Source organism: Camelus bactrianus, chromosome 26 (genome assembly GCF_048773025.1).
Source record: "Camelus bactrianus isolate YW-2024 breed Bactrian camel chromosome 26, ASM4877302v1, whole genome shotgun sequence".
NCBI lineage: Eukaryota > Metazoa > Chordata > Mammalia > Artiodactyla > Camelidae > Camelus > Camelus bactrianus.
In genome coordinates, this window is record NC_133564.1 from 30,374,471 (window position 1) to 30,388,894 (window position 14,424).

At 37.2% G+C, this 14,424-nt stretch overlaps 1 protein-coding gene across 1 annotated transcript in view; it reads left to right on the plus strand.

Moving 5' to 3' along the window:
* Positions 1–14,424, plus strand: part of ADAM9 (ADAM metallopeptidase domain 9) — a 69,141-nt gene that overhangs the window by 20,457 nt on the left and 34,260 nt on the right. Inside the window, exons 5-11 of the mRNA XM_010958041.3 lie at positions 821–897; positions 1,923–2,118; positions 3,564–3,629; positions 5,582–5,653; positions 8,089–8,258; positions 10,895–10,976; positions 11,498–11,631. Of these exons, the coding sequence (XP_010956343.2) occupies positions 821–897; positions 1,923–2,118; positions 3,564–3,629; positions 5,582–5,653; positions 8,089–8,258; positions 10,895–10,976; positions 11,498–11,631 (797 nt within the window). The remainder of the gene's footprint in view (positions 1–820; positions 898–1,922; positions 2,119–3,563; positions 3,630–5,581; positions 5,654–8,088; positions 8,259–10,894; positions 10,977–11,497; positions 11,632–14,424) is intronic.

Sequence of the window (14,424 nt, forward strand, 5' to 3'; positions counted from 1 at the left end):
TGATTTGAGATGCCACTTTTATCCTGTTAAGTTCCATATGTATTTCAGTCTGTTTTGAAACCTGTATTCTGCCCCGCTGGTTGGTCTCTCAATAATGCACCACCAGTACCATACTGTTTTAATTACTGAGGCCTGGTGATGTGTCGTGACGTCCTCCCCTTCCTCCCACTCCCCTTGGCTTCTTTTTTTGGTGTTTTGTAATTACTTTAAAGATGATAAAAACCTCATTGTATGCACAAAAAGCCTGATATTCGTAAGTGATATGCTTGTATATCCACTGGTCAATGTCTTGCTCAAGATTAAGGATAAAAGCTCTTTAGTTTTTAAAGATGGCTAAATGTATAACTAAATAATAATATAATCAATATACCTATAGGAAGAAAAGAAAAATCACCTGATCAAAGTCCCTTTTTTTGCAGTAACTGAAATTTTTTTCTCTTGGCATCATTGGCCTGTCACAAGGTCCTCTTCTGTATCCGATTTCAGTTGGCTGTTGTGTCTTGAATTGCCTGTGATTTAAAATGTTAAACATGATGTAACGCTATCTTGATCTGCTTCTAGGTTTAAAGGTTATTGGGGGGTAGAGCTGTTTGTACTCAGTATCCTCTGGAATTCTGCCTAAATATTTGTGTAGCTGCAGGGTGATGGCGGACAGTCTGAAGATAGACCAAAGAATGCCGGGTGTTATTATGAGATGCCGATGATGCAAATAAAATTTTCAGTTTAGTGACTTTAAATAGTTTTGTTGATTCTGCAGTTTCTGTGATGATGTTCAGCAGCCCAACAGTATTTGAAGGTAATACAGTTTTTATCATTATAGAATCATTGCCATTATCGCGGATATGTGGAAGGAATCTATGATTCATCCATCGCTCTTACTGACTGTTCTGGACTCAGGTAAGGAATATTCTTTATCAGTTTTTTTTTTTTTTCCTGTTCCCTTCTTTCCCATTTACTTATCTCTATCTCCAAATCAAGTCATTTGGTGGGGCGTAAATGTAGATTTTACTTTGATGTCTCTGAGGATCTAATTTAGAGCTACGGCTCAGATACCATTCTTGGCATGTTTATTTAGGATGATACTACAGTTGATGAATTTTAAAAGATAAAGAAAAAATTTCATTTTTTGAGACTGCTAAGTAAGTTTTACTATTTAAAGTAAAGCGTACTTTAAATTTCTGTGACCCCTTAGTTTTAGAATATTTTCACAAGTATTCTTTCATTTAAGTCTCATAATGACCATGAAGAGGGGCTCATTTTTTCCCCATATTTTTATCATATATCAAGTGAAGTGAGAGCAATATTAAAATTAAAGTTATTAAGGCCCTGGCAGTATGACACTGGGGTAGTTGACTGGTTGCATGATTGATGGAACGAATAAATATTACTTTTAATTCTCAAACCAACTATCTATGAAGCCTGTAATTTTCTCCATTTAAGTAATGATGCTTATAGAATAGGTACTATGTACCAAGCAATGTTCTAAGTGTTTTGTGCCTATTAGATAACTTAGTTTTCAGAATAGCCCCATGGAGAAGGTTAAGGCAGAAGTTAAATAATTTGGGGAGAGTCCTATGGTTAGCAGGAAACATTTGGGATTCGAACTCTGGTCCTCTGGCTCCAGACTCCATGCTTTTAGCCATTATTCTGAATTGCCTTTCGTTATACAGTGGTCCTTCCCAGAGGTTAAGTAACTTTCAGGCAGTGATGCAAGGAAGTAGCGGCCCTGAGCTATAAATTTAGATCTGCTTAACTCTAAGACCTCTCTGTTTTTCTCAGTACCCTGCTATCATGTCTTACTTACGTTGAGAACTAGGACTTGAATTCAGGTTTTCTGATTCCTTTTTCCTGTGTATTTTTTTGTTGTTGTTTTTCATCTTCTTTTCCTTCTCAAAAATTGGGAATGTGTCACATGACACTAGAGGATTGCTGCATATCGAGAATGTGAGTTATGGAATCGAGCCCTTGCAAAACAGCTCTCGTTTTGAGCACATCTTGTATCGAATGGACAATGTCCACAAAGAGCCTCTGAAGTGCGGGGTTTCCGGCAAGGATGTAGAGGAAGAAATCACGTGGGATGAAGAAGGCCAGCCTCATCACATCACTCAGCTACTTCGAGTAAGGAGATAATGTTTTTCTTCATGGCTCAGACTAAAGTTTCGAATAATCGTGTGTTTGTGCATTAAACCAATACCTGTCATGACTGTGCTTTTGCCAACTGTGTGCCAGACATTGTGGTGGGTACCAGTGGGTAAAAAGATGGGCAGCATGCAGTTCCCACCACCAAGTTGCGTGCAGTCGGGCTTCTGTGTTCTGAAAACTAGGGCTTAAATCTTAAACACTAATCCTATTTCTTTTTGTCATAGCTGCATACTAGAGAGCAGTGGAGTTTTTTGTTTTTTTTTAAACGTGGATTCCTTTTACACAAACTGGAATGATGGTTCTGGAGCTCTAAACTGAGCTCAACAGAGAGAGGGAGATTGGGTTTTTAGGGCTTCAGTGACCTCAGATGTCTTTCAGGGACACTTGTATCCCTGTTTTGAGGCTGCTGCTGCTTTTTTTCTTCTCTCTCTTTTAAATTACATTGAATACAGTCATAATTTTACGTGCATTCATGTAGTTTTTTATTTTTTTTAATTTTTAATTAATTAATTAATTTTAATTGAAGTTGAGTCAGTTACGTGTCGTTCTCTGGTGTACAGCACAATGTCCCAGTCATGCATGTGCGTACGTATTTTCATTTTCATGTGCTGAGGCTTCTTTTGGATTCCGTGGCTTTCTCCACACAGGGATCTCTTAGACTGAACCATTTCTAGGGCTAGAGCAACCTCGGCTGCAGGAAGGCGGCTTTCTGCAACATGAGATGATGTTGCCGGGTTGGGAGAGATGTGTGGCCCTTCCAGTCTGTTGTCACTAACTCATACTAGTTTATGGCATTATTTTCATTGTCTCTCCCGCTGTTCATTCTTTTGGCGATTGGACTGTTAAAACTTTAATCATTGGAAAACATTGAAATTTTAGCTCATTCTAAATTTTATATAAGTTTCTATAATATCACAAAACTAGTCATTTTTTAAAAGTGGACAGTATGTCGGTGTCAATTATAATTTAATAGAACTAGAGGGGGAAAAGTAAATGAAAGACAAGAACAAACAAATTAAATGGCAAATCTTGTCTGCCCTTCTGCTCTCAGGGACTAGTAGGTGTTTTTTCTCTCACTCTCAGCAAAGTAGGGGGTTTCCTATTGAAATGTGTGTGTGTGTGTGTGTGTGTGTATGTAGTTCTGATGTTAGAAAATCAGTAATTCTGCTTTGGAAACTTGAATAACTCGTATTATCTTTAACTAGAATTTTTCTCAGATCAGTACAGATGATAGATAATCACTTAAAAAAAAGCGTGTTTTTGGCTTTATTGATTTAGGACGTGTTAAGTAAAATCATGTTCTGAAGCTCTTAGCAGGCATGAAATAAATGACTAGACGTTAAGGTAAGATCATTGTGTATGAGGAACGTATAGACTTATACCTTTTTTTTTTGCCTTTATGTTGTTTGTGTTTTTGACAGAGAAGAAGAGCTGTCCTGCCCCAGACCCGCTACGTGGAGCTGCTCATTGTTGTAGACAAGGAAAAGGTAGGATCGGTGACAGTTTTTTTTTCTTTTTCATGAAAAGCAGACGAGAAGTGAGCATCCCATGAAGGAAATACGCAATATTGTGTATCTGTATTGATTTTTCTTAAATGTAATTTGAAAACTAAAATTAACTTTTTTTTCCTATAAACATACTTAATATTCATAATAACCTCCAGAAGCTGAATGTAGCAAATGAGTTTACGTCTACCTGTATTTTTCACTAGTGACTTTGTTTTATTTTTCCTGTCCTTTCGGGTGATTGGCACCTGCTGAAGTTGTTAAGTGCAACTGTACTGCTTTCTCAGGATGTGGAGACCTTTTCAGATTAATTTAAAGGACTGGGGTAATAAACCCAGTTAATCAGATATTGCTTTCTTGCCGTATAAAATGCTTTGTTTGCTAGAATTTCGGCTAACCGGGACTTCACTTTTTTTTTTTTTTCCAGTTATTGATTTATTGCATCTTAGCTTCTAATGAACCCTCTTAGCCTGCTCTGTGGAAAGGATCTGGGATAACCGATAATTTACTTTAAGAGATGGGAAACCTCCATTCCTGGAGTGCTTTAGAGGGGAATGGAGGAGAATGGTTCTCAGCATTTATTGTCACTTTCACTCTATGGGACAACACCAGGGCGTTTTCCTTATTCATCAACATAAAAGTTGTGCTTTACTTAACTAAGAATAACGTCTCTATCTCAGCATTTTCAGAATGATCAATTTTAGATATAGCCACCGTATAATTTTACCAATAGATTATTTAAAATGTTTTGTCTCACAAAATTACTGCCAACTTGGTTGGTTGTATGAAAAGTTGTTTGCAGAAATGTAACTTGGTTGACAATTCCTTTCTGGTAAGCTGTAAGAGGAAGTTTTGAGGATTTTTATGATTTAGAAAAATCCCTTATTCTATGGAGGTAAGAAAAAAAATTCATATTTTTAAGAAGTAGATATACATTCAGATTTGTTCATAGTAGGTTCATTACCCTCAAGTGTGGAAGGAAGACGCATAAGGCAGTGTTAACAAGCATGAACTCTGTCCCAAATGATGAATGGAAAGTTCCTGTAGAATGTTGTGCACAAGTGACAAAAATAGAGATTTGGAATGTTTTTCTTTATTACTCTCTCCAGATAGGTAGAAAAATGATTCAAAATAAAAATGGCTCTGTTCTAATCAAAGCTTGTCAAATGTATTAAAATGTTTTTTTCTTGATTAGGAGAATCATGGTAAAATGCCTAATTGAAAAAATCTGATATATTCTGGCATGAATGCCCTTATCACAGGGAAAAACCACTCATTCTTTTAAAACTTTTCTTGTAATTAGTTATTAAATTGGTTGTTTTAAAATAATGTTAAAATAGACATTTGGATTTAGCTAGTTCTCAAAGAAATGAATGTCATATCAATTCTTTGGTTTAAATGGTTAAAATTTCATATAACTCTATATATCTATCTATGTATAATGTTTCCACTAGTGAACAGTGGCTAATCTCTGATTATTAATTTAGCCCAGAGTTTAGAAATGGGTTATTGGTAATGTCTTTGGCCTCGGAGGTGAAAGGATCAGGAAATCTTTTAGATCGTCTTTTATTCCTTTAAGTGTTTTGATTGTTTTAAACTACCTCTGTGAAATGCTTGAAAATGTTTTTGCATTAAAATGAATAAAAAGACCATTAAGAGCAAAACTCATTTTAAAATTGTACTAATTTGGAGAAAATTAAAGTTTCAATGCTTTTTCATTAGGATTCACTTCACATATGTACCTGTTTTTCTTTTATTTCTACTTGTCATAAAATGTACCCTTTAGATGTATTCGTTTGAAATGCAGGAGAATGTTTAAATGCTTCAATTTTTGGTTCAGAGGGAATATTTGGATTCTTCATTATAAGAGAATATAGATTTTTTTTCTTCTTAAATTACTTTGGTGATAATGATTTGCCTTCTTTGATTTTCAGTATGACACGATGGGAAGAAACCAGACTGCAGTGCGAGCAGAGATGATTCGTTTGGCAAACTGCCTGGACAGCGTAAGTCGGATTTTCTATCAACAGGGACTATTCTGTCCTCCCCTTTCACAGGCTCCGAACAGCACTTCAGAGTTGTTTCATTTTGAGCTCTGATTATTCTAGAGCCTAAGTAACTCAGTTTTTCAGGGACCTGCTTTCTAAATTTGTTCCCTAACTTTTCTTATGTTTAAAAGGAAAGTGTCATTGTTGAGAGTCTCTGAGACAGACAGGAAATTTCAAATTAGCATCTACTTTAGAGTCGAGTCAGCGAAAAATTGATCAGTTGATCTAAGAAAGAAATCGAAGATTTTATTCGGGCCGAATTTGAGGATCATAACCTGAGAAGAGCATCTCAGAAAGCCCTGAGGACTGTTCCACCAGTTAGAAGTCAAGACACAGTTATAGAAGTGTTTTGAGACAGAGGGCTGCACGTCAAATGATGTATTGTTGACAGTTTACAGAATCCAGATCTAAGCTAAGTGTCATCCTGGTGGGTCATGTGATGCCTTATGAGATCAAGAAGGAATGTTATCTTTAAGGAATTATCTTGTTGATCTAGGAGAATGTTGCTTTTTGTGATTGAGCAGGTATTTTTGCCGACGGGGGAGGTTTGGTGGATGCGTGATGCAGACATGCAATGCATAGTTGGGGGAGAGAGGAGGCCAAAGGACAGAGAAGAATTTTTAAAGTTTTTAATTTAATTTAATTTATTTATTTAATTTTTTGGGGTGGGGCTGTAATTAGGTTGGTTTATTTCTTTCTTTGTTTAAATGGAGGTACTGGAGATTGAACCCTGGACCTTGTGCATGTTAAGCACGCCCTCTAACCACTGAGCTATACCCTCCCCCTAAAGTTTTCTTGTCTTGCCATAAAATATGAATTTTATTTCTCTAGGGAGGCTAAGGTACTTTGGCATTTATGAAAAGATCTTTGAATTTTTACTGAGAGAATCTTATTTTAAATAAGGCTGCCTCCTACTCGGAAACCATAATATGGCAATGTGTGTGTGTGTGTGTGTGTGTGTGAGAGAGAGAGAGAGAGAAGGAGAGAGGAAGGGAGGGAAGGATTTGAGTCAGAGAGAGAGAGGGAGGGGTTTGGTTTGAGACTTTGGAGTTCATTCATTCATTGTGAAATACTGAAGAATTAAATACACATTCTTACAATTTCATTTCTAAATTGTTCCCCTAATACGAATACCAAGCACAATAATGATGATGATGACGATGGCATTCTATTGAGTATTTATAATGGGTTAGAAATGGAGCTGAGTACCTTAGACTTATTAAAACATTTATTCCTCACACTGTCTCTGTGAAAGAAATACGATTTCCATAACCTTTATCTGAAACCTTTGGGGCATATGTAATTTGAATTTTACATAAGAAGGATATATGGTTCACTCTGTATTACATTACACCGTCAATAGGAGTTTGGGGTAGCACCTTGTACTCAAACTTATTCATGTTTCTGCAGTGAAATGGATGAGTATTTACATTAGGTGAGCTAAATATGGACGATAAATTGGCTTGCATTCATTTATGGAAAATTTTGGAACTAAAATACCCCAACCTTTAAATATCCAGAGTTTGTCAGATTTTCGAAAGGAAGATTAAAAAGAATTTTGAACTTTTATTACTTTTGCTTATGCATGAGGAAACTGAGACTCTTGAGAGATTAGAATCTCATTGTATTGAGAGAACTTTTTATTGGAGGAGAGGAGTCCTGCTTTTAATTTAAATAGTTGTATTAATTATAAGTTAAAAGATATTCTCATATTCTTTATGTTGTTTTTTTTTTTAATTGACGTATAGTCAATGTACAGTATTATATGTTACAGGTGTAAAATGTAGGGATTCACAATGTTTGAAGGTGATACTCCATTTATAGTTATTATAAAATACTAGCTATATTCTCTGTATTGTGCAATAGATCCTTGTAACTTACTTTATACATAATAGTTTGTACCTCTTAATCGCCTCCCCCTGTATTGCCCCTCTATCCTTCTCTCTCCCCATTGGTAACCACTAGTTTGTTCTCTATCTGTGAGTCTGCTTCTTTTTTGTTATGTTCACTAGTTTGTTGTATTTTTTAGATTCCACATATAAATGATACCATACAGTATTTGACCTCCTCTGTCTGGCTTATTTCACTTGGCATAATACCTTCCAAGTCCATCCATGTTGTTGCAAATGGCAAAGTTTCATTCTTTTTTATGGCTGAGTAGCATTCCACTGTGTATGTATACCACATCTTCTTTATTCATTTATCTGTTTATGAACACTTAGGTTGCTTCTGTGTCTTGGCTATTGTAAATAGTGCTACTAGGAACATTGGAGTGTGTATATCTTTTTGAATTAGAATTTTAATTTTTTTAAATTATATAAAATATATACCCCTGAGTTATTCTCATATTCTTTAATGTATTTTATATATTTTTATTTCTGTTTACTTCCCAGATGTACATTATGTTAAATATTCAAATTGTGCTGGTTGGACTGGAGATCTGGACAAATGGAAATCTGATCAGCCTAAATGGAGGTGCTGGTGACGTGTTGAAGAGCTTTGTAGAGTGGAGGGAAAAGTTTCTTATAACACGTCGGAGACATGACAGTGCACAGCTAATTCTGTAAGTGAGTTTTATTTTTATACTATTAATGACATGGTCAGAATAATAATTTTTGCTTTTTTTCCTTTTATTAGAATCATATTCTCTTAAGGTTTTTGAGCATTCACTTCAATGAGGAAAACTTTGATACTATAAGACAACTGACAGTGTGCCAGTAAGACCTCTCTGTGTTGGACCCCCTGTGACCTTTACCCCATACTCTTCTTCCTCTTCCGTGGGTTTCCCTCCTCATTTTGGTATGGCATGTTTTCTAGTTTCCTTTTGTGAAAGGATAGATAGAAAGAAAAAGATTTCACCTCTTACATGTCAGAAAATATGTTTCACAGACTCGAAACAGAATTTTAAAATGATCTCACTTTGACCTCTGAATATCCTAGGGCATCAGTAACTCAGTCTTTCAGAGGTGTGCTTTCTAGTTTGTTTTGTAAATTTCTCGTTAGTTTGCTGGGTATAAAATTCTAGGTTGAAAACTTTTTTCCTTCAGAATTTTGAAGGCCTGGCTGTTATCTCTTGACTTCCAGAATTACTGTTGAGAAGCCTTAATCCATTCTGATTCTTGATCTCTTGTAGGTGGTGGTAGCCTTTTTTTTTTTTTTTTCTCTCTTTCTCTCCTCCGGAAACTTGTAGATCTTCTCTTGGTTCCTAGGCTTCTAAATTTCCTGATGTTGTAGGTCTGTTATCACTCATTGTGCTGTGTTCTTAGTGGGTAATTTCATTCTTGAAACTCATGTCCTGTGGTTCTAGGAATTTTTCTCAAATTGTTTGGTAGATGATTTCATCCTTTTTATCTTTATTCTTCATTTCTTCTGGAATTTCTTTTACTCTGCTATCGAGTTTCTTGTGCTTGTTTTCTGTTTTTATTTTATCTTTTGTGTCCTTTCTTTTCATTGTCTTTTGTTCTACTTTCTGGGACATTTCCTTAAATTTATCTTCTAAGCTTTTTATTGCATTTTTCATTTCTGCTATCTTACCTTTAATGTTTAATAGCTCTTTTTTTCATCCCCCTTAACATTTTTATGTAATTGAATTCTTATTCTATGGATGTAATAGATTTTTTTAACTTTCTTTGAGATATTTCTGTTATATATTTAAAAAATTTTTCTTCTTTCTACACAGCATTTTCATGGTACCATAATAAAACCTAAACTTATATAATCACTTAATACAAATATATCCCCAAAACTTACAGCAAAACCCTCACTTAAAAATTAAAAAATTTCATCCTTCTTAAAAATTTTCTGGTTGATGGCTGACGTTTTGCAAAAAAATGTTTTACGTAATAATTTTTGCCTCCCTCAATGGTAGTGGTAGCTAAAACTCAATTTTTTCTGAGGAGAAATTTCACTTGATTTTATTTTGTTTTCTTCTGTTGCATGAGTTAATTTAAAGCAAGACACTGAGAGTGCCTAAATGGATTTTTATGGCCCCATAACTCCAAAGGCTTGGCCTGACCTTTTTATTAATTTTTAGTAAAATTGCTCCCTGAAGTGTCCTCACACCCTCCCTGGCAGTGAGAGTGCTACCTCGTTCCCCGAAAACCAAGAGGAGCAGGCACCGAGCAGACTCCCTGTGCTTTCCCAGCCACACCTCCCAGCTGTCTTTCTCCTCTGTTTGGTCTCCATCTGCCACGTTGGACGCATTCCCCAGAGGTTTGATGATCCCTGGTTGTTGTTTGTGGTTAAGAATGGGGCACTAAAAAAGCCTTTTGTAAGCACTTAGGACAGTAGTGGGGCTTGAGGACTTCACTACAGGGTGATCTGGCTAAAATGTTTCCTTGGCAGTTCTCTTATGTCAGTATCCCTAGGCCTCTTGTCCTGGCTGGTTAAGATGCCCCAGAGAAGGATTAGTTTATTCATTTAAAAAGTACTTGTTAGATGTATACCTAGGCCCCTGGGTAGAGCAGTGAACAAAACAGACAAAAATTCTTGCTCATGGAGTTCATATTGTGGTGGAGGAGATTAGTCTCATAATTGAGATAGGTAAGTATATATGATACACTAAATAGTGGTAAGGAGGGTAAATAAAGCAGGGATGGTAGAGGGGGAAGTGTTGCAGGAGTGACGTTGAAATTTTAGGGAAGATCTCAGTGAGAGGATGGCTTTTGAGTAAAGGACTGAAGGTGGGGAAGGAGTAAGTTGGGAGTGTGTTTCAGGGAAGAGGGCTGTAGGTAGAGGGACTAGGTCCTGAGATCCAGGTGTGTCCAGGATGATCAAGGAACCACAGGGAGAGCCCTGTGGCTCTCCTGTTCCCTGTGCTCCCTGCCTGCAGCCTCCTGTGTATGTTCACTGACTTTGTTACCCAATCTCTCTAGAATTTTTGAATAAGTAGATGTCACGTGTTCTAGGAAAGTTTTTCGTCTAGAAGGTAGAAAACAACCTGGTTCGATATCTAAAATGTGTCCTCACTTGCCTGCAAAATGAATTTGTAATATTAATCTCACTCTCTGATAATAAAAAGGAGACAAGGCTTTCATTGAATTGTGATTTTTTAAATGGTATTTTTACTTTTTTGCCACTTTCCTCCCAGTTTTTGTAGGTTCTACCAATCAGTTCAGGATTACCCCAGAAAAATAGGAGCAATGTGTACCTTTTTCCCCCAAGAACATTTTGTAACTTTTACCTTTGCTCTTCATTTAGGAAGAAAGGTTTTGGTGGGACCGCGGGAATGGCATTTGTGGGAACGGCGTGTTCGAGGAGCCATGCTGGCGGGATTAACGTGGTATGTCTTGTTCTTAATGTTCAACCGTGGACATCTGCATTGGGAAATGTCATGCGTTCATTGACTCTGCACTTCCTCTCCTGGTCCTTATAACGATATTTTGGGTATTATGAGGGACATGGTAGAAGCGGCTCTTTCCCTAGAGACTGGATTAAGTTTTCTGATATTTATGGTGTGTTTATTAGCACCTCACTTTTTATGATTGAGGAAACAAAGGCTCTGCTTGAGAAAATTAAATTAGAACCATGAACCTGTTTCCCCATAAACCACCATCAGTAATCTGTCGGTGCTAAAGGAGTTGATCTGTTACTTAAAGGGTTTGTCTCTGTCATCAGTGTGTTGTCACACCAGTTTCTTACTAGACTGAAGTATATACACACTGATATTGGATGCTAGATTTATCACATGGACTATCAACATGGTAGTGATGAGTTTTCTTTTTGTGAAAAAATCATCTAAGAAACAGAAGGCATGTCCTTTTGGTTCTGAACTCTAATTAACACCTTCCTGTGTTTGGTCAGTTTGGACAAATCGCGGTGGAGATATTTGCATCCATTGTTGCTCACGAGTTGGGTCATAACCTTGGAATGAATCATGATGATGGGAGAAATTGTCACTGTGTAGTCAAGAGCTGCATCATGAATTCAGGAGCGTCGTGAGTAACTGAATTCTTCCTTTTGATTCTTCTTAATGTGGGATTGCAGATCAGTGTGTCTTAAACTCTGTGGTATATTCATGTGTATGTTGGAAACATAGGAAACATTACTCCTTGGTCCCCTGAAATTAATTACGTGGTAACACCAATGAGAAGTTGATTTTTCAATTAAATAAATAACCCCAGAGAGCTTTAAGAAGGAAACATTTATGTAGGGCACAGGTCTGGAACTACATTCCTCTGTAAAGCAATGGAGAGACCAGAGGAGTGTGAGAACATGGAAGAATTTATATGTAATTAGAAATTAGAGAAGGGTTTCCGGTAGACTCACTGCAGGTTGGATTGGAGTATAGGAAGCGTTTGCTCACAGACCCTTTCTTGAGAAAGCGCTGCATTGTCACTGAAGACGTCCTGACATCTTCCTACTAACACCCTCAATTTTATAGCTCAAGGTGGGAGACAAGACAAAGAGGAGAAAGAAGAGTTAACATTTACTGAACCCCTTTATGTATCAGACATTGTTCTAAGCATTTAAGAGGCACGAACAACTTAATGCTCAGCAACGTGATAGACGTAGGGACTTTGTTATCTCTGTTGACGAAGGAGGACATGGAGGTCACACATCTAAGTAAGTGGTGAGGCTGGGATTTGAAGTTAGGAAGTCTGGGTCCAGAGCCTGTGATCTTAGAACCCCTCCCTTTACCAGGGCACAAAAATAATTACAACAGAGAGTCTGAGGATGAAAAAAACCATTGAGTTATTTGGCTTCTTTTTGATGCAGATCTGTCATAATGCAGCAAGGTTCCTTCCTAATTCAGTAGGCAGGGGTGCTAAGCAGAGAGCTGGAGATAGCCACAGTACAGACATGGAGAGAAGCTGAGCCAGAGAGAGAATTAGATATGAAAGATGTTCATCTTTATTTATTTATTTTTCATTGAAGTATAGTCAGTTACACTGTGTCAGTTTCTGGTGCACAGCACAATGTCCCAGTCATGCATATATATACATATATTCGTTTTCATATTCTTTTTCATTAAAGGTTACTACGAGATATTGAATACAGCTCCCTGTGTTATACAGAAGAAACTTGGTTTTTTTTAATCCATTTTTATATATAGTGGCTAACATTTACAAATCTCAAACTCCCAAATGTATCCCTTCCCACCCACTTTCCCCAGTAACCATAAGATTATTTACTATGTCTATGAGTCTGTTTCTGTTTTGTAGATGAGTTCATTAATGTCCTTTTTTTTCCTCACATATGAGTGATATCATATGGTATTTTTCTTTCTCTTTCTGGCTTACTTCATTTAGAATGATGATCTCTAGGTCCATCCATGTTGCTGCAAATGGCATTATTTTATTCTTTTTTATGGCTGAGTAATATTCCATGGTATAAACATACCACATCTTCTTCATCCAGTCATCTGTTGATGGACTTTTAGGTTGCTTCCATGTCTTGGCTATTGTACATAGTGCTGCTATGAACATTGGGGTGCATGTAAAAGATGTTCATCTTTAACAAACACAGATGAAGATTTCATGGGGAATAACTGCAGCTCTGTGTTCATTCCCTTTTCTACCACCCTCCAGCTCCTGAACACAGAAAGAATAATGAAAACCTCTGTTAGCCAGTTATCTTCAGACCTGAGAGTGCAGGTCTCTTTAATCCTGGTATAAAATGACACACTTAAGCAAAATTTACTAGAGAGTTTATCTCTTTTTGACACATGGTATGCTGAAAAATAGATATGGAAGAATTAGAATAGTACTTAGGAAAAAACTGTACTTAGTAAAGAAAAGGTAATTTTTGTCACAAGAAAAATCACATGTTTGTAAAAGATGTCTAGTAGGAGAGGGAAGTAAATTTGGCATCTGCTTTGGTTGCCACTTAAGGAAGACATGAATTCAGGAAACAAGAAATAAATAAGCAACAATGAGGTAAGACAGGGGACTGAGATGGAACAAGGAGCATCAGAGTTAAGGAGGGGATGCCGTGAAGCATTGCTCTCATGGAGTTTAAAATGGGGTAAGAAGTAATGAAGAACGGACTGTACTTTTTTCATTCACTCATCAAATATTTTATTGAGCACTCATGATGTGCCACACTTTGTTTTAGGTGCTTGGACCCACTCTGTGAATTAGACACAGACTTGCTAGTCAGAGAATTTACATTTTCGTGGAGGAAGAGAAACTATTAGCATAATGAATGCATCAATAATATAGAACGTGAGAAGGTGCTAAGTGCTGTGGAAAATAAAATGGAGCAGGATGGAAGAGTGGAAGGGCCTGGGGTGGTGGAGGTGGTGGTGGTCGAGGTTAGTTTGTGGTTTTAAGTTCATACAGTCAGAGTAAGCGTCTTTGAGATGACACTAGACCAAGTACTTGAAGGAGGTAAGTGGAAGGTTAGCCATGTGGATGTCTGAAGTACAAAGGAAGTGCGGTCAGGTTAGAGTGTTCTTTTTCAAGATGGAGGAAATTGTAGTGGGTTTATATACTGGCAGGACTGATTTAGTAGAGGGTGAAGAATTGATGATCAAAGGCAGAGGGGAACAGTGCTGGAGGAGTCCTGCAGTAGGGGGGAGTGTTTGGGATCTGGGGCACACGTGGAGGGATTTGCGTTCATGGAGTGCTGGCAGGGTGTGTGTCATAATAGGAGTAAATGGATGTAGATGTTGTTGTTGGATGGATGTGATGGTGGGAGTCTGTGCTCAAGTTTTGTCAGTGAGGCGGGAAGTAGGTTCATCAGCTAAAAGATGAGGCAGGGGAGGAGCTGTTTGGGGTTTCAGGAAA